This window comes from Cyanistes caeruleus, chromosome 3 (assembly GCF_971803275.1).
Source record: "Cyanistes caeruleus chromosome 3, bCyaCae1.hap1.1, whole genome shotgun sequence".
In the NCBI taxonomy this organism is placed as follows: Eukaryota; Metazoa; Chordata; class Aves; order Passeriformes; family Paridae; genus Cyanistes; species Cyanistes caeruleus.
Genome location: NC_141703.1, coordinates 74005396 through 74026649, shown reverse-complemented (window position 1 = coordinate 74026649; position 21254 = coordinate 74005396). Strand labels below are relative to the sequence as shown.

The 21254-nt window shown below is 37.4% G+C and overlaps 1 protein-coding gene across 11 annotated transcripts in view; it reads left to right on the top strand.

Moving 5' to 3' along the window:
* Positions 1-21254, top strand: part of GRIA4 (glutamate ionotropic receptor AMPA type subunit 4) — a 217151-nt gene that overhangs the window by 106761 nt on the left and 89136 nt on the right. For all 11 annotated transcript variants that reach the window (XR_015284792.1, XM_023920399.2, XM_023920413.2 and 8 more), the window contains exon 4: positions 18613-18797. Coding sequence is in view for 10 of the 11 variants with exons in the window: in XM_023920399.2 (XP_023776167.1) it covers positions 18613-18797 (185 nt within the window). In the remaining variant the exon portion in view is untranslated. The remainder of the gene's footprint in view (positions 1-18612; positions 18798-21254) is intronic.

Sequence of the window (21254 nt, the reverse complement as noted above, 5' to 3'; positions counted from 1 at the left end):
TGCAGTATAAATCACCTATTATCAATAAGCAATCAGTGAATTTATAGTAAAAAAAAAATAACTTATGCTGTTTTACTTTCTGTTATTTTTTTTTTGCCCAATCCTGGGCTTTATATTGTCTTACTTTTGCAAATGTCAGTGCCATTAAGAAAAATCAACATTATTTGAATAATCCAAGAAGAGCCCAAAATAAAGAAGAAGTGGTCCTGAAATCCATGAAAATCCATGATTTTCATCTATGAAATCTAGGATTTGCTTTTGTAAACTAAGGGTCAGAAGAAAGACCACTGCAGTAAAAGAAACATCAGGCTTTTGAGAAGATAAGAATACAAGAACTGTCTCTGGATTTTATTTACTTGTCAAAAAAAAATAAGTTTCTGAAAATGAGATGCCTGACCCTTTCATTGAGTTTGCCTCTGTTTCTTATTGTGTCTCACTTTCTGAAGGGGAGTTCTTCCTCTGACTGTTTGGGTCAAGTAACTCCTCTCTTTTATTAGATACACTGGTCTTTGGCAGGGCTTTTAGGAAATTAATTTGCTTCCTTTTGGACTTCATCCCATGCCCAATACCTAACTGATATTTTTAAGAAGACCTTTTCTTCTCTTGCTGTTCACTGGGTTGTTACGCCTACATGTCAGATTAAAAAAAATCCCTCAGATTCTGACCAGTCAAATGAAACAGCCTCTTAAACAAAAGCAAAAACAAAAATAAAAATAAAAAAAACAAACAAAAAACCACCAAACCATCACCAACAAAAAAAAACAAAAACAAAGGAACAAACAAAAAACTTGTTAATTGGGAAAAGCCCTTTGAAATCATTTTCTATCTTGCTGACTGTATTTTGCCTGTATCAATATATAATGGACTGAATTCCCTCCATAAGTACTGGAAGGGCTTTGGGTTTCACTGGGACTGTACATACACACCCAAGTGCAAATTAATCTGGGTTTAGGTTAATTTTTTTCTTCCACAGTGTGCAGAAGATGCATATGTCCTGTTGGGATTGTGAGTTGGTACAATGACCTGCTTGTGGGGAGAGGAGAGGATTCAGCAGGCATCCTGGATTGTGTACAGCCGCTTCCTGATGCCATCTGCATTTATCAGGTTGCAAGCAAAAGCACTAAATGAAATTCTGTATTGAATTGTTAGAGGTGAGGTGGGACTAAATAGCATAGAAAGGTTGAATTCCCTTTTCCTGATTCGGCATATTTGAGTGTGGGCAAGAGTAACAATAATGAACGCTCTAGAGAATTGGAGGAGGTTTTAACTCAAGGTATTACATCCGTGCTACATAATGAGGAACAGTCATGGGTTTCATATGATTATCACCAGTATCTTTGAACTTGATTACTTCAGTCTTTCAGTAATCCTTAATTTCAGCCTTGGAGTGGCTAAACACTTGGAGTAGCTCAGCATTCTGCTTTCTAAAAAAAATGAGGACTAAGTTACTGACTGTGATTTTATTGCACTAAAATAGAATGTAGGGTTGTTTCCCAGGCTGTTGGGCACTTTCCAGAGACTTTTTACATTTTTCAGGTGAATACATTATGTTTGTGGAGTAAGTCTTTGTAATCGTTGGAAAGGAGCATATATATAAAAGAACCATAAAACAGATACTCAGATCCAACACAAAGTCTGTGGATCTGGATTTCTTTGAATTTACTGAGGTGCCTACAAACCCCTTTAAATGCAATGAAGTACTCTAATGAGGCATAGATTTAATCTTCAGGGAGAGTCCAATGTGAAGATAGCTCACAAATCCTGAGAAGACCAAAGGAGCAATATCAGGAAAAGAAAATCCTAGGGTGCTAATTTATCACATGTACCCATTTTATTGTCTGCTATTTCAGATGCCTGGTTTCCTTCTAAATTTTTTCCTTCCATTTTGTTGGAAAATCAAGACATTTTGCAAACTTACAAAGGGCCAATCTAGTATAAAATTTGATTTTTAAATGCATTTTGCAGTCCCAAGTGACTGACAGTGCCTTCTAGTTTCATTCTTCCTCAAGTCACTCTAAGTTTATCCCATACAGGTAGCTTGTAGCTGCAAGTTGTATTACTTTGAAATTTGGCCTGTGACATTTATGGGAACTGCTGTCTGCTGCTATTAGGGTTACTGTATAAAAGCAGATTCTCAGGCGCCGTTCCAGAACACAGATGGAAGTTCCCAAGGATATGGTTAGGCATTGGCACAGGCCTTCCTAATACAGGAAATTAGGTGTTTTACCATGTTTTAATTATGTAGCTTAAAAGCATCAAGTCATAATATATGTGTGGCTTTTTTAAACCTGAATTGTAAAAAATCTGCACGATAGAAGACCCTTGGAGAGCCAGAGTGTAATGGAGAAGTGTGGCTTTTAGGTGAGAATGTGCAAGAAGATGCAATGTGGTACTTAAAGAATGAGTAGCTTTCAGATTTGAATATTACTGTGTTGCAGCATAAAGACTTTTTCTGGTATCAGTTTTGAGTGGAATGAGACCACAAGTTCAGTTCCTCATGGATTGCAGTTGACATGCAAGCCTGGAGCATGCCTGGAGCAAGTTTCTGTGCCAACAATGGAAGTTGCTTTTCAAACTGAATGGTGAAATACCAGTTTGCTGCAAGTTACCTCCCTGGTAAATGTTGTGTAGAATTTATTAGCATGGGAGGCTGGGGGTTTTCTAAAGTTTTTTTCTTGGACAGCTATTAAATATCCCGGGTATTCAGTGACTGAGTATGTTCCAGAGAAGATTGGTTTTGCTGTTGCAGTCCATTGAATATGTCATACACTTCACCTGCACAGCTCTCCTCGGCCAGGAAACAGCTAATATTGACAAATTGGCATGCTGACAATGAACTGTCAAAAATGTCATGAATTCTAAAGAAAAAAAACTATGCTTATCTATGGTAGACATGTTTGGCCATGTTTTAAGTGTTCAGTTTCCAAACAAGGCATGTCATTTAAAAACCAGAATCTGTCACTTCTTATCTTTTTGAAACGATCATAAAACATATGCAGCAGCTTTTTAAACCATGTGCCAGAATTGTGCCACACAGACCACCCTGAAGTTGTGAAACTGCATGTATATGGAGGATATATTACAGAAAGTTGCACAGAACAGGTGAACAGTCTGTCTAAAAAGTGAATAATCTATTTCTTGAGAAAAAGTATATCAAGACAATATTTAACATAAGAATAAAATATCAGTTCCAGTCCAGACTATGATTTGTCATGTTTGCTACCCAAATTCACCTGTAACTTTTAATATGCTTTGTGACAGGACAGTAGTTTTAGTGTCTAGTCCTAGTCCTACAAAGGAGGGTCCCCTTCCTGCCTGCCTTCCCTCCAGCTGTAAAGTTTTGTCAGCATACTGGGATTTCGATTTCATATCTGGCTCTTTGTTAGCTTTAACTGCTTTTTGTCAATTACATTTTTACCTGGCACAGAATTAGTTGTTACACAGTTAAAACTCAGTGAATCTATTAAATAGGTTTTTGAATTAAATGCTCTCAAATTTTAATTACATCAGATTTCAAATATTGAACCAGCTTCTTCTCCTGTGAGTAGTTCCAGCTAAAGTCAATACGAATATTTTATGAGTTATGCAACAGGATTTGTCCTGCCTTCTATAAGTAATCCTAACACCCACACACAGAGTATTTCTCTAGTTCTTATACTGTGAAAATGCAAGTTAGAATATGGACTGTGTATGACTTATCTGTTTTGCTGAAAAAGAATGATTGAAAGGAAAATGCGAAGTAAATGATTTAAATTATTGTTTCCTAAGCATATTTCAAAAGAAACAAATATAAATAAAAATAAGAATATGTATGTATTCAATATATGTATAATTTGTATTGCATATTTTTGATCATCCTGCTTTTAAATGAATTACTGAATTTCCATTTTGAAGCAAATAGTTTTATTTTCAGACTGATAAGTATGAAAAATGCCTCTGAAATGTCTTCTTGACCTAATTAAAAATAAAAGTAGGAATAAACAACTTGTCCTACCTCCGAGTCTATTTGGTTTCCAAAGTCATCTTTTTTGAGACCTTTTTCTGCACATGTACTTGGTACAGTACCTGGAACAATGAGGCCTTTGAGCACAACATTATTTATGTAAATACAATTATTCCTATCAACATGCCTTATATTTTATCCACGTTCTCTACTAGAGGCTGTACTGTAAAAGTCTATATTTCAGATGGTTGTCTCAGGATCAGAATAACCTTTTTAATCAAAAAGACACATTAACACCAGACTCTTTCACTGGAAAAGGACTTGTTCATTTTAACTACCATAGAGATGGAAGCTAAATAGTGAATATTAACATTCTCAGACAGAGGTAAAACCTTAAAGAAATATCTATTAAGTAATTACAACTCTTTTTCTTGCACAAATACATTCCTAAATGAAGACATTAAGGGTTTTTTTGAGTCTTCATTTAGTGATACACAAGTCAAGACGACATCATCAATAGAATACTAAATGTATGCTGAAACTGGTATCTTGTATTCTTCCATTAATAGATGTTTTATGTTTTCTCCGTTCTATTAAGGAGAAATCTCTCTTTTGTGTCTGTCATGAACAGCCCCAGAGGACACAACATGATGCTTCAGAGTAGCTCCAGGCCATAGAAGCAGCCTAGCTCCAGGACAGAGGTCAGGAACACCACACAGGACGACTTTGCAGATTTACACAGTCCTCCCAACTGCAGCAAGGTTGTTCGGTGTAAATGTCCTGCAGTGTGTCAATATTGGGATTTTTTTCCTCCTATCATCTCCAGTGTTAACAGCTCAGCAGGGAAGCGCCTGCTGCTGCTTATATCTGTGCAAATTGTCTCTTATGAAACCATCTCATAAGGGACGTAGGCGAATGTCCAGTTTCTGTAATGGTGATGTTTGTTTATTTGCAATTAATTAGACTGAGATTTGGCTCAATGATTTGGAACCTGAGTTAGCAGGTAACTTCAGCAGGAGGAATGAGGTCACCCTGTCTTTTGTACTTTGGGACATTGTGCCACATACATCCCGGCCTGGAGTCATGGCACAAAGCTGCCACGTGAGTGCTCCTTCAGGCTGCCACTGGGCAAAATTCAGTATCACAAGCAAAACACAATGTGCTTAAGGAATTCTGTGCAATTTTACAGCTGTAGCCTGGTCTCCTGGAGACACTTTAGGATCCCAAGCAAGGAGCCAGGGGTGATGCCCGCTTCCTTCCACTCTGCTTCCGGAGTAAATGCACTCAAGGAATAATTGTGGCCCACAGCTCTTTTTGGAATAATGCTTCAGGGCTCCGTCTGTAAAGGTTGGATGTCACTGCTTTAAGCAAACTGGAAAATTCAAATCTATATTCTGTCTCTTTAGGAAAATAAGACAGTTGAGGTAATTTAAAACATTTAAGATGCTATATTGTGAAATAATATCTTGTCAATCACATTGAAAAGGGCAATGGAAGCACAAGCCAAAATACATAAAGAACTATTAGTGGACAGCAGGTTTCTCACAGTAGTTTTTGAGCAATAGCATAGATAGCGTTGTTCCTGGAAGCAGTATGTAAGGAAATGAAATAATATTGTTTGTTTAGATCTATTATCATCTGCTGTAGATTTTTAGAAATAGAATTTTATTTCCAAGTACAGAAGTGGAGACATCAAAAAATAAAGTTCAAAGTGGGATTTTTCTGGTTTTGCACTAATACAGCTTAAATTAGACCTCATTTACTATTTTATTTTCAATTTAAATTAAAGTTTAAAATGCCCAATACATGTTCTAGGACTTAAAAAGTATCTTATATCTATTGAGCAGCTCCTGCATTCACACTTCTCATTTCTCTTGGATACAGAAAGTCCTTCTGTAATGTCTTACTTCTCACCTCCTTAAGTTTTTGCAGCCAATTCCCACATCCTCTGCAGCTTTTTCAGATATTCTTTTGTAAACTAATTAGCCACTGAAGGCAAGTCTGCATTAAAGGTTTCCCACCTTTCTGATAAATATTCTTTGTACCATGCTGCAGAGTCATTGTCTCTGTTCTTTTTCGGCCTTGGTGGCTATTTTAGCATTGTTTTCATACTGTGGGTTTGCTGGAGAGGTTTAGGCTAAACCATCCAGGACGTGCTCAGTCCTAATGATCATGACACAGTGTACTCAGGGGCATTCCGTGACACTTGCAGAATTCCATGCTTTCTTGACCAGGAATACCAAGCGGGTATCTTGCTGCCGCTGCTCTTCTGGGTAGCAGTTATGCAGATACCAAATTGTGCCTATTGTTTCTGTTTGTGGAGATGTCCTAAATGGAAATATTTAAGCAATATCCATTTTTATTAAAGAGATGTTTCCAGTCTTGTGAAACCTTAGTAATTTTTTCTCCTGGCAAGTCCAAGGCAGAAATGCTCACTTCTGCTCATTAAGACTTGGGATTACACCAGAGTGTGCTTTTCTGTGAATAAACAGCTGTTCAGGGGAAGGAAAATACCCAGCTCTAAAATGAACAAAGTTCTTAAGATCATTTGCTTTCAAAATGGTCAATGCAAGTGCCATTGTATAATGAAACGTCACAGGCACTTAACTTTTATGGAGCAGTTATTGACTGGTCACTGTGTTCATTTTCAGACATTAATGCCAAGGTCAGTGAAAACTAACCAATGTCCACATCAACATATATTTCATACGAGAACCTCGCCAGGATTTTATTCACAGCTTTCTGTCCTGGTCTGTTTTCAGACAGACCAATCACAGATTTCAATGTCTGTATTATTTTACCTGTTATCTTTTCATTATACCTTGCCCATTTCCATGTTTCCCACTAAATGTCACTTCCTACAGCTGAAATTTAATTTGAATTGTTAAATATATTCATTCTACCAAAGCTTTGAACATGAGTTTATGATTACTTCTTGGCATATAGCTTGCCTCGGTGAGATGTAATAAATTAGTCTAATCATATGGTGAGTACTTACTTCATTCTGTTTGTTCCTGCTAGGAACTGAAATCGTCTCTGTAATTGTATGCAAATCCCTTCACCAGAATAATCAAAGGAAACCTATGTGTAGCTGCCCATCCTCCACAAGAGAAGCATGAAAGTAACCTAACTTTTAATTCTACTTAAATGAAATGTTGTATCTTCATAAGTGAAATGTAGATACAAAATAGAAGAGTAAAATTTACAGTGTGTGAGCAGCAGGTACTGTGATAGTATTGCTGGTTGCTTTTAGTCCTGCTTTTTACATATGCATAACATTACATTTATAGTGTTCATGGCATCGAACCCTAGAATTAATAATATTGGAATTTTACATTTTAAACAGAGAGGAATGTCTTCTCCTCCAAAAAGTACATGAGACATATTATGGAGGGTTTTCTGAGTTACCTTCAAAAAGGTGCCTGTTTCTTTCTACTGCCAGGATACTGGATGAGCTAGCTCAGAGTTAGTCATCAAAATTTCAGTTGAGATAAATTCTCCTGTAATTCTCTTACTCTAAGGAATGTTTTATATATTAGCCTCAAATCATCGTGATTTGCTTCTTTGACCTCTGTCAAATATTTTAGCATTAATTTTTTAAATGTGGGCAGCAAAAGGAGATTGAGCCATGTAGGAGTAGTCCAGTGTTCTCTGTATAGATCATATCATTCTCTTTCCTATTTCTCTGTATTATAATACATTAGCTGTCTTTCAGCTCTACTGGAAAAGATCATTTCTGTGTATCAATGACTGTGATAGCAGTGTTTGTGAAGACACTCAGATGAGGCAAGGCTTTTGCTCTACCAGCTCTTTTCAGGGGAGTACTTCAAAGAGTGAGAAGAGAGTAGAGAAAGCCAAAACAACCAAAAAATCTCTGTTCATTTCCCTTCTTAGAAATTTTTGTCATTTCTTTACATGCTGGTTTGCACAGGTTCATATAAAGCAGTTACAGACATGCATACATATAGATGTATTTACTTGTTATGTATATATATATTTACAACTGTAATGTCTTTTAACATTTAAAAGGACTTATTAAAATGTTTTCTCACATTTTTTTCCTTAATTGTAGGATTTGGGGTTTTTTTTAAGCAACTCAGATTCTGAGCCCTTTGCAGGGTTTAGTTGAGAGTGATATTTTCAGTCCCTCAGATGAAGTGCCTAGCAGCTGCGTTATCCAATGTCGTAGAATCAGTCATTTAGGTTGGAAAAGGTTAAGATCAAGTCCAAACATTAACCCAGCACTGTTGTGCTCACCCCTAAGCCACGTACCTCACTGCCACTCTACATGTCTTAAATTCCTTCCAGGATAGTGACTCAATTCCTTCCCTGGGCAGTGTGTTCCAGGGCTTGACAACCGTTTCCATGAAGAAATGTTTCCTAATATCCAATCTAAACCTTTCCTGGTGCAATTTCAGGCTATTTCCTCTTGTCCTGTCACTTGTTCCCTGGGAGAAGAGGCCGACCCCAGCTGTCTGCACCCTCCTTTCAGGCAGTTCCAGAGAGTGATGAGGTCCCCCCTGAGGCTCCTTTTCTCCAGGCTAAACACCCCCAGCTCCCTCAGCTGCTCCTCACAGCACTTGTGCCCCAGAGCCTTCCCCAGCTCCGCTGCCCTTCTCTGGACACGCTCCAGCCCCTCAATGTCTCTCTTGCACTGAGGGGCCCAGAACTCAATTTGAAGCTGGGTAAGAGGAATGATCGTTGTCATTACACTTCAATAAAAACCACTATGTGAAATCTTCTGATACTTCATAAGTTGCTGCTCCAGTTCAAAAAGGAGTCTCATTTAAATGCTAGTCTACATAAGAAAAGCACTGAATTAATTTTAGAAACTGGAAGAAATCACAGATCTTTAGGATTATCTCCAAATTGTTAGTTGTTGAGGGAGCATAAATCTAATAAATCTGTGGTCCATGTGCCAGTTTAAAAGATACAGCAAGACATATTTTAAACCCACTTCAGACAAGTGGTAATCATAATCGTAACATTCAGATTTTAGGTCCTGTTTTCCCAAGGCTTGTTACATTTTTCTGAAAAAGGTAAATACTTCAAAATGTAGATTTCAAAAACATCTTAAATGAAATTTATAATCAGAAATAATGTGGGTCTACAAATAGAACTTATGGAAGGAGTAAGGTCCTGAATATTATCTGCTGTGTAGCCACCAGTAAATATTGACATGGCCACAAGAGCATAGAGGTAGAATTTAGGTTGTGAATTCCTTCAACAGAATGCTTGTTGATATGAATGCCTGTTGTTTCAGTCTGAAAACTTCTTTCTCTCAGGCAGGTATTAGAAATGACACAGCCAATAGGTAGAGACTGCCAGATATTTTATAGTAAAAAAATACTTTTCTAACAGATCCCTGCAGAAAGGAGGCAGAAGACCTGACATCAAGATCTTCATTTAGTACCCACAGTCAGTTCTGTCCTAGGGCACAGGCATCCTACCGAGGCAGATGCCTTATGGGGAAAATAGTATGTGACAATATAAAGACAACACCATAATAGATTAACCAGATTGCATTAAGATACTGCTAATTTGAAGATATACCAGCTCTTGAGTGCTTTTCCTCGCAGTGCTAATATCCTTAGACATGGCTCTTTAGGATGTTATTTACACAAACATCTGTGTACATTTGTATGCCATCACAGAGCAAAGTAAATCCTATTAAATTGAGACTAGAGAGGTAAACTGTTGGCAAACTAGAAATTTCTGGAAAATAGCTATGCCTGAAGGAAGATGTCGTGCAAGAAGGATAATTTATTAGTATAGATTTTAGCAAAATTAAGAATTTTGGCAAAAGGTAATAAGGTAAATATTTGAACTTACTTTATTTTCTTCCAAAGTAGATTAATTTTTTCCTCTCTTCTGCCCTTTCATTAAAAATACTGATATACATTAACCCTAATGATTGTCCCAAGATGACATATCAGATACCTGTTTATTTATAGAGGCCACACTGGTGATCTGACAGAAGTTAAGCATAACACATGCTTCTTTCTTTTTCCCTGTCTCTTTTGTTACACTTCTTGGCTCAATTGTTGAGGGTTTTTAGGTAATAGTTTGTAAAGTTTTGATAACACTGTAATTACATGCAGTTTCTAATTTACCATTTAAAGTTCTGTATTAAGAATTTGCTAAAATTTGCTAAGAAAGTGTCTCCTCGCTACTTGCAAACTACAGAGGAGCCAGTGATCTCTCACCTGAGCCAGTTGTAGCTGAAGCCTATGGCATAACTAAAAATAGACAAATAAAAGCAAATAATGCATAAAATGCTAAAAAGGTACAAAAATTTGGTTTTGGCATGTATCTGTAAGTACCTTTGGCTGTTTTCATCTCCATGCATGCTTGTTATAAGAAAGATTATGGGACTGCAACGTTATTTTGAAGGCATTTAGTGAAATGGGAAGGGTAATGGTATCTGAAAACTGTGAAAGCCCAAAGAAAACTATTAGACTGGCTTCAAAACCAGGGCTTTTCTTCAGTCCCTCTCAAGTTCCCAGTTATCTCTATCAGTTGGCACTTTGATAAGACACCTTTACAGTGTTTTTCACATGAGGGCTGCGGACTCTGAAATGCAAAGAAGGGGGAAAATCTTGCTGCAGAGTGGGTGTAGCATAAATGGGACCTGACACAGCTTGAATCTTTGATCATGAATTCCCATTGTGGTGTAAGCCAAACCTCCTCCCATATGCTCCCTGAAAGCACATTTCTTAGACTATGTTGTTCCACTTAAGACTTTTTTTTTTGAAAAAAAAAAAAAAGAAGTCATGGTTGTAATATACTGACAGCATTTTCTTGTAGCTTTGTGTTGTCCTCAGGAAAGAAGGATTATTAAATACTGCAGATGAAGCTGCACAGCACAGTCTCGACAGGGCTAAGAATGGCAGAAAGTCTGACCATACACCATTGCAGGATCTTGTTTTGAAGGTGTCTTTCAAACACCGAGAAAATATTCAAGGTCATAGTTGTCAGGGAGGCAAGAAACATGAACTCAGAGGCAGTTTCCTTTATCATCAAATATTCTGAAATACTTGAAACAAAAATACAGTAGAAGAGATTGCTAAACTAGATTATTTCCTCAGTTTTGTTTCAGAAACATTTGTGATAAAATTGTCTTGATCACTGATGATATAGGTGGCTTAATTCACAATCTACATCATATTAGATCTCTTTGCTAGTAGACAGAATTTTGAAAGCTAAGTAAACCCAAACATGGATTTCTCAAAAACAGATTATGTGAGATAAAGCAATTTTCATTCTATTACAAAATAATTTGTTTTCTAGACATTGGAAAAAAAACTATGTGTCTCATTCTAGTGCAAGTTTTTACATTTTCATGAAGTTTTGCTAAAGGAGTGAATTGGGTTTGCATTGGCTGTGGTGGTGGGGATCTACAGGGGTGGCTTCTGTGAGGAGCTGCCAGAAATTTGCCCCATGTCTGATAGAGCCAAAGCCAGCAGCTCTAAGATGAACCTGCCACAGGACAAAGCCAAGCCCCCCAGCAATGGTGGTAGCACCTCTAGGATAACGTATTTAAGAGGGGGAAAAAGTTGTGCAGTGGAGATAGAAGTGAGAATATGAGAGAGAAACAGCTCTGCAGACACCAGTGTCAGTGCAGAGGAAGGGGCAGGATGTTCTCTAGGCCCCAGAGCTGATGTTACCCTGCAGCCTGTGGGGAACAGGCTATGGGAGGCAGCTGTGCTCCTGCAGCCCCTGGAGCTCCACAGTGGAGCAGATTATAGAATTATAGATGGTTTGGGTTGGAAGTGACCTTAAATATCACCTCAGTCAAACACCCCTGCCACAGACAGGGAACCTTTCACTAGACCATGTTGCTCAGAGTCCTGTCAAGCCTGGCCTTGAATGTCTCCAGGAATGGGGCATCCACAGCTTCTCTGGGCAAGAATGACCTTCTACAGCCATATGCATGGTTGAAGAAAGGGGAGCTGGAGGGAAAGTATTTAAAGATTTTTTTTTTATTCCACATCATTCTACTCTGATTTGACTGGCAATAAATTAATTTTCCCAAGTTGAGACTGTTTTGCCCTCAACAGTAATTGGTGATTGATCTCTCCCTTTCTTTGTCTTGACCCATGTTTTCCCTTATCCCATCCAGTTGAGGAGCGAGAATGATACAGGGTTTGGTGAGCACCCAGCATCCAGCCAAGGTCAACCCATGGCAATGAGCTAAAGAATTTTTTTCTTGATGAAATTTATAGAAGATCTGTCAAACAATGATCACACTCAAATTCAGAAGGAAGTATATGAGATTCATTGTCAAATAAAGAGTTATTAAGTATTGGTCCATTCTGGTTGCAGGGGATTTTTTTCCAGTATCTTTGTTAAAGATTTGTATGAAGAAATATAAAATGCATTTTTTAAGTTTGCAGAGGATAAAAATTTAAGAGCAATGTTTGTACTCTGGAACACATTTTTTAAATACATCTCATTTTCACCAATGTACTTCAGGAAAAACCAGGATCAATTGCAACATGTCCAGAGGAAAGCAAGGAAAATTGTCAGAATAGAGAATAAAACATTTTCCACAAGGAAAAACTGAGAGAATCATGTTTCAGAAACAGAAGTGCAGATAAAAAAGAAATGTAACAGCAGTCTTCAGTTACATAAAGGATTGCTTTAAGGAAGAAGGGAACAAACTGTTCTCCAGGACTGCTAGAGATAGGACAAGAATGAACGGCTCCAAATTATGCCAGGACAGACTTAGGTTAGACTTTAGAAAATAACTCCTAATGATGAGCATACCAAAGAAATTAGTATATTACTTGGGATGTGACTGAATCCTCTTTAGAGATTTTTAAGGACAAAAGAAGATACCTGTCTAGAATTTTTTTAATATCATTTATATATCTTGGGGAATGGAGGGTTAGAGAGGAATAGATGGAACTATTTCTTGAGTTCTCTGTCTTACTTTCCAATCTCTGTATCATTTCTGTGAATCAGACCCAAGGAGGACTCAGAACACACCTATAGTTCTAGCTTCCACTCTGATATCTGGATTGGCCAGTTTGTATGCACTTTTTTTTGACTGTTCTGGCTCCAGCTCATACTGTTGAAAAAAACAGGGGTGCAAATGATTTTGTTTAAGTTCTGAAAGTTCTATGCTGACCAAAATTTTGAACCAAACTGTATGTTAATAAAAAGGTAATAAATGCACAAGGGAAAATGAAATATATAAATGAGTTTGAATGCTTGTAGTTATTAGTGGAATGTCTAGTCATGCATCACTCAGACTGTAAATTTCTTGTATGGTTTTCATTGCTGTTTTTTCTGGATTCATCTTGACAAGATATGGCCATATAAAATAAATGATAGGTATTTTCACTAAGCTTCATGTCCAAACTCCTTCAGTATTGATTTGGAAAAAAAAATAAGAAAAAAAAAAAAAAAAACATTTGAGAAAGATATTTAAGACCAAAAAATTAGTTTTTTTATGGGACACATGTCTCTCCTTTGAGAGCTTGGAATATTAACTTAGATGACTACTCTATAAACAGCTAGAATTAAGTGGCATTAATCCAGTCCTGAATATTAGATACATTGCCTTATCTTTACCAAATAACTTATTGTTTATTCTTCCCTTCTGCTGTGTGTTGAATTTATGAAAAAACATCCAAATACGAATTCCTACAGTTGGAAGTAGCTTTTGTAAAGTAGCTCCAGCAGTGTCTGGGGCTTTTGGGATCATAGTAAATCTTGGGAATGAGATTTATTCTTATTTGAAAATGAACTGGCCCTGAAAGAGAAGCAGATGCTTTTGCATTTCAGTAATGTGCTGTATATGAGCCCGTATAAGCCCATCTTTGCAAAAGACCCATGTTCATCAGAGATGCTTTCTGTGCCTGGTGTCATAACAAATATATTGCATATGCTGTTTTTAAGTTTATTAACCTGATAGCTTGCTAATTCTGTATTGTTAGTCTGCTAACCATAGTAAAGTACAGTCGTAATATGTAAATATTGCATCCTCTTCGTTGTTGAAAATTAATAATGGGTTAGTGCACAAAAGGTCCAAAATGAGAATTATTGCTGGGGGTGCTGCTGTTTGGAGCGAACGGGCACTTCACTGTCTGTCTCCTGGCAAGACCATCAGAAATGATTGCCTGTGCTCAGAGGCTTGGGGAAATGGTTTCCCAGAATGAAAAGGCTGCTGGAAGATGAAAGTTACTGGAATTTAATTATATCACTGTAATTGATCACTGAACTATTTTCTGGTGAAAGCAAGCAAGCAGGCAAGCAAACAAAAAAAGATAGGGAAAAGAATAGAAAAAAAAAGAGAAGAGACAAAAAGGAAAAATGTGCATTCCAGCAGAAAAAATAAGACGGTACTCCTCTATCTCTTCAGTTTATTCTGAACATGCTGAAAATATTTAGATATCAGATTTTATGTTTATTTAAATTGAACTAAACGAAAATAAATCATTGCCTGCTGAAATGAAATTGGTTAGGGGAAAGCCTAGCTGAAGACAAATAAAAAAATCTGAAAGGTAACTTAAATGTTAAAATCACAAAGTTTTCTCATTATTTCATCTTCTTGGGTGGAGGAGGGTTGTATAAAGGCTCCAATTACAGAAATGTTGCAGTGAGTAGGAGGAATCCTGGACTATGAAATTTCCCATTTTACAAACTTTGGCCCCCAGAAGATATCTGACTCTGAAGAAGTACTAATATCTCTACAGCACCAGGTGCACATATGCTATTTTTCCAAGGTTGATGCATTTTTTCATGAAAAAATGCCAGTGGTTGAGGGGAGAAGGCTTAAAAAATCTGAGATTTTGCTTGTAATGTATTTACCTGTAGTATCAATCCCAGTATATAGATTTCTTGCAGTAGACATCTCCAGCTTTGATTTTCTAGAAACCAAATAAAGTAAATTTTCATTTTTAAGATTGGAGGGGTAGGAAGGGGGGTGTTCATAGGGATTTTTTTCCCAACGTTATGACTGTGTGTTATCTTTTGGGAAAAAAGAAAAAAAGAAAATAGCAGTGTGGTGGGTCATCACAATTCCACCTGACAAGAGAACAGAAAATCAAGGAGAAAAGGGATCAAGAAAACAAAGTCTTTGCAGACGTACCCTGTTGATGTTTGGTTACAGGATGCTGAGATGGAATTGATATTACTGGTCCTCAAGCAGCTGTTAGTCTCTACATTTAAACAATGACCTATAAAAATCAGTTGGCAGATTTCTGGTCTGAAGTTGTCACAGGTCATTTAAGGAAAATTCCCCAGAATAATGTCCCAAAAGGAGGAAAAAGAAGTCCTTCTTGCACATAATGTCCTTGCATTTGGGAAGGACTTCAGTTGAGCTTTCAGGAAGTTCTGTTGACGTTTTATTCAGTTCATAGATTTACTAATTGAAAAAAAAAACCCAAACCAAACAAAGAAACAAACCAAAAAAACCTCAAACAAACAGTCAACCCTGTGAAGGACCAGGAACTTTTTGATACACATTTCCAGGCTTCAAAGATATGCTTGGGCAGAATAATTTTTCTTTTTTAATAAATTTGTTATCTTCATTTCAAGGTTGAATTAGTTGATGAGGAAGAGTTACTATAAAAATTTGTGGGAGAATTTATCTTACTTTTGTATATTTATAGGCATTAGTCGTAAAAATTTCCTAAATTATATTGTTTAGAGGAACATGTATTGTGCAGCTCAGTTGATATGAGTTAGCCTAGGGATTTTTTGTTTGCTTTTATGCAACAAATAGTATTTCACAATAAATGGAGGGGAATGTATTACAGAAAATGAATCATTCATCTGTCTGTAGCATAACTGAGGATAAACAGCAGGTAAACAGAAAATAAATACCTTTTAGATGACAGCTATAATATTCATGTCTGCTGTCTTTACTTGGGCAAACATCTTTCTAAGGATTAGGAATTTTGCTTGAATAGAAATGCAGCATTCATTTTCTGAGAATTATCCCAGGTTAGTTTCAGAGGTTTTTGCCTTATAAAATGTTTGCAGAAACCAATTTCTTTCCTTGTCAGCTGTGGTCAATTATTTTGGACAAATAAGCATTCTCCGCAGCATGTCTAATTTTTATCCAACTGAGCCTGTGAATGCCTTTATTCATTCTGTGTAAACTTCATCCTTGTCAGTCTGTTATATTAAAAATTGTTCCTGCACACTGAATAGATGACCATGCCACTGATGACTTGCACAGGGATTCTGAACTCTTCTGACAGAGAAGAACCATATCCACTTAGTGCTGTTTAGCTGTGTTGTGCCTCCATGTAAAAACCCTCACTGAAGTGTCAGCTACCGTCAAGAAGCTACAGAAGCTTCAAATACCTAAATGAAGGCAGTTGCTAATGAAATGTGGCAAGTGAAACCTTGATCCAAGATAGAAGAAAAGGTTTTCTGTGTGTTTGTCTGATATTTGTCATGCTTTGTGCTGGGATAAATTACCGGTTTGATCAAAACACATCTTAGTGAAGTTGTCCAAGTGAAATAAGAAAGGAAGGAGGGAATGTCAATTGCTGTTTCAAACACCATTCATTCTGAATCAAAGAAAATGTTAATTAGTGTCAGGAAGATGAATTAAGTAAATGTTGACTGCCTTGGTAGCAAAGATCAAGTCAAAGTTACAGTGTAAGTGAAGCAGGAACCTCTGTAACATTGGAGTGGTTTTAATATATGTCTATATATGGAAATGAATAGGAAATGAAGCAAGAAATACAATGCTTGGGAAAGAATCTCATCATGATTTGCAGAGATAATTACAGGCAAAAAGGAGATTGAATATAGCAACAGGAAAAGCAGAATAATTACGCAGCAATTAACAGTAAAGCTGATGGTTCTTTGAAAAAAAAATAACAGTCATCGGGTTAAAAATATATGCTGAGTACAGAAATGTTTTAATACTCAATACATGGAGTATTTGAATTCATTTCCTGCAATAAAATACTGTTTCATAAAATAAATGTCTCATTTATGTTACAAAATATGTTCTGCATTTTATGTATTTATTATAATTGTTAGTATTTTTATCTAAACTATGTCATCTGAATTGGAGGGAAAAAACCTAATAAATGTTCATTTTGGAGTGCTGGTGCATAATGTCATAAGGATATAAAAAGTTATATTTTAAGTTAATATTTCAAAGACTGCAAATGTTATAGAAGCCAGTAGAAAAATAGCTACTCCTAGATTTGCAAGAAGGTTAGTTTCTCATGTGTCCAAGAGCTTCATATTCTAGTAACACTATTATCTAGTTTTCTTTGACTGGAGGCAAACTCAGATTTTGGTCCTGTTGTAGGTCTCCTGCTAACTGATTAGCTAGCAACCACACACTCAAGTGTGCTCCTTCTGAAGTGTAACTTACAAAGATTCCTCTTGGAATCTGTGGGAATATCTCATAGTTCTTCTGCAGGGAATCTGTCAAGCAGTGGCATCTTTAAATGCATTAAAATGACACCTGGGGGTCACTGCACTTGGGCATGGGACATTCTTGTTGAAGAGGGAAGGAGGCTACCCCTGGGTAACCACATCACTAAGGAAAAATTTTAAGAGGTTAAATCTTTCATTTAAAGGTAGTGGGGAAAATTATGCCAGCTAATGAGTTGAAAGCCACAATCCTGTTGTGGTTCTAAACAGGAGGACCTTCTCTGTATTGAGTCATTTTTATGAACGTGTCATTGAGAAACATATCTGTCCTTCTGTTCTTTTTGTCTTCTTTAAACATTAACTCTGGGTGTGAGGTGTACAATCTTCATTGCTTTAAACAAATTCCACACTTATTCTGCATGAAAAATAGAATAATACATGCTTCCTGCTTCAGGGGATGGTTGAGCAAGTCAAGACAAGGTTTGCAAGCTGTCCTAATTCATGTCATAAGCTCCCCTGCTGCCTCGGCGCTGCACATCCCCAGCAGGAGGAAGGTGAAGGGCTGGTGGTCCAGGGCAGCCTGAGACTGCCCTGCAGGTTCTGGGGGAGACCTCTGACTGCCTTTCCCATCTGTGAACAGCCTCAAAGACATCACAGGGGCATCAAACACTGGCACTGATAAAGAGCAATTATCCTGCCAGTGGTAACAGTTAATGCTTCTCTGGTGCCCTTCATTCATTGACCTCTAATCTCTTTGCATACATTGATTCAAGCTATATGGAAGCTCTGAAATAGTTCAATATAATTTCTATTCATACTGGCATATAAATGCATATGTATAATTAAATTAAACAATTCTTGCTAGGAAGCATTAAAAGCTGCTTGGATTAAGTGTTGTTATGAAAAAAAGCAACCCAAACCAAGGCACTTGAATGCTTTTGTGGTATGCAAATACTTCCGCTGGATGAGTAGGCTCAGATTTTCCCTTGCTGTGTCGTGAAATACCCAGATACAAAAACTGTACAAAACTAATCTGAGAAGCTGAATGCTCGAGTGGAAGAGTTTGTGTGCATGAATGATATGACGATTATCCATAATGCTCACTCCCAGCCTTCTGATCACAGCGATTGTAAATTTTGTTAATTGCATACTGTGCGCTGATCATGACAAGCGGCATAGGTAGGGATTCAAATATTCTCTTATTCCCTTCCCTGCAGGAGCATATGTTAAAGGACATAATATTGATTAAGGACAACTCCTATTCAAAAAACGCAGTGATTGTGTTACTAGTGTATTGTATCCTTCTCTTTTAGGTTATTCAATACTTCAAGCAATTATGGAAAAAGCAGGACAAAATAGCTGGCAAGTCAGTGCCATCTGTGTGGAGAATTTTAACGATGCCAGCTACAGGCGGCTTTTAGAAGATCTGGACCGAAGGCAAGAAAAGAAATTTGTAATAGACTGTGAAATAGAGAGGCTTCAGAATCTCTTAGAACAGGTAACACATGCTTTTAATGTTACTGTAAACACATTACTGAAACTCCAGATGAGATTGCATTTTGTTCCTTTTGTAGCTGGAAATTAATCTGATTTGTTTAAGTTGATTTTTTTTTTTTTACTCCATGGACCTATATTTGTATGTCCACTTGTCTGTTCCATTCTCTTTTCATCTACAACGCTTGTCTTAGCAGCTGGCAAGTCAGGGCAGGGAGCCTCTCCTTTCCCCCTCAGGACCTTGGTGGCAAAAAGCACTGCAGCTGTACATTTGTACAGTCAGGGCAGCTGCACATTTGGTCCCATTTCCCAGAACCTCCCTGCCTGATGCCTCCTGGGTCAGAGGGCTACTGGAACAACGTGGTGTTGTTGAATTGCCAGTGTGTTCTTAGTCTGTACCTTCATGGGGGTAAAGCTTTGCCTTGTTTGAGGGGGAAAAAGAAATCTATTTTGAATCCATTATTCTTTCTGTTTGCCAGATAGCATAGGTCATGTATTTCTAGCCATAAAAAGCTTTAAAATTATTGTTACAAATATTTAAACTGATAGTTTTATCACCTTAGCAGGCTGTTTAGAAACACGAAGAGCAGTGAATAAAAGTGCTTTTGAACTGGGAAGAGAGGTCAGGTTCTTCTATCAGTTATTCATGGAAACATGCTACTGGGGAAAGAAAATAGAGTCAAACAGACTGGCTTGCACTGGGTATTGCCTATACCAGTGTGCAAAGTGAATATCAAATTCACTGCTGCTCTGATGTGGCAAATCTGTCTCTATATAGTATTTACATGTAAGCTCGTTCTTAAATTACGAAAAAAAATTAAATAAATGCTGCTTTGAAAGAAAAATTTTGCCAAATGACAGGAAAATAACTTACGGTTAACTATCTGCATCTCTTATGATCCCACATATTGCACTGCTGTGGTGCAAGTTCACTGCTCAGTGCCTCCTGCTGCTGCAGGAATTGCAGGGAATGAATGCCATCTGCTGGTGCTGGACCTTCTGCCACCATTCTGCTTCTCTTGGTTAATGCATTAGAGAATTTTGAAGATTTTGTTGCAAAACCATTCATGATGCATCTGCCTCTGAAGTCACTGAAAAATTAAATGTCATTTTTGATACAGAAATTCATAAAATAGTACTCAATGTCATATATACATCAATTTTGCTTTCACTGGCAGAAGGTAATGACAGAAACTGAGAATTAATAGTGTGGCTGATATAACAAGGACTTTTTCTATGACTGTTGCCAAGAAAAGAGCAGACAATGCCGTATTGCTACAGATACTCATTGGGCCTTTATATCCTTCTTTATTCTAAATGCCATTATGTTTTAACACATACTTTCTACAGCTTATAATGAAAACCTCCCCCAGTTAAGCCTACATTAAACAGAACACCCATGTGAGGGTCTTCTAAGTTACATTCAGAAAAACATTTTCTCCCTCACTTCCATGTGTGCACCTGATGTTACCTGATTTCTTTAGCATGGCATGCAAATGTGACATAGAAAAAGTATGTTCTGTTACCACAAGTCTTCAAGTACACCCACCATCCTGTGTAGGTGTTCCTACTGACTATCCACTCCGTTTCAAAGGAAAACTAAGTCACCGAGTACATGTTTGGATCTCACTGATCTCACGTGTACATTTTATTTTCATCCAGGAGCTGCTACTTATTTTCCTTCTAGATCAGCAGTCAGTCGATTGACTGCATAGTCAGTTCATACAGGTCTGGATTTTGCATGCCTAAAATAAGTAGCTAATGCAGGCATGCTAAGAAATAAAAATGGAGTGCGTGGCCACAACAGGCTGAATCAGACATGGTGAGGTTGTCTCACACCTCTACAGGACAAGCCTTTAAGCTAATTGAGCTGTTTTTGCATTAACTGCACAGGGAGATTTGAGGGTAGGAGTTAACACCTTACATGCAGCATACTTGTATCACTTTTAGGAAGTGATTTATCTGGCTACTCTCTAATTTTGGGTGGGATAAATTTTACCTGGGAAATGAGCTTTTTTTGTACTTCCGCTTATGTTTATTTGCTCCTAAGTGTAAAAGTTCTGCCCTAAATCTATGCTAGTGAAGGGAAAGAAACTGGCTTGTGGGCTTACAGATTTTTTTCTTCTCTCAGTAGTCACCTTCTATACATATCTAACATATACTTGTCTATTTTTGCATGACCTAATTAAATTGGAAGTCATGTATCATGTGAATTCCCTTCTTCCCCCATATGCCTGGAGATTGTCTCCATCCCTCTAAAAGACTGTTACTGTAAAAGCAGGAATGGCATTACAGCCAGGATAAAGAAAGTATGCAGAAGAGCTGCAGCTTTACCCTATGAAGGTCCTGGTCTTCCTAGACAGGCTGACCTAAAAATTATCCTGGGATGCTGGTTTGGGGTTCCAATATGACCCTCAAAGATCAAATGCTGCTTTGAAGATGGGCAGTCAGAAACAGCCTC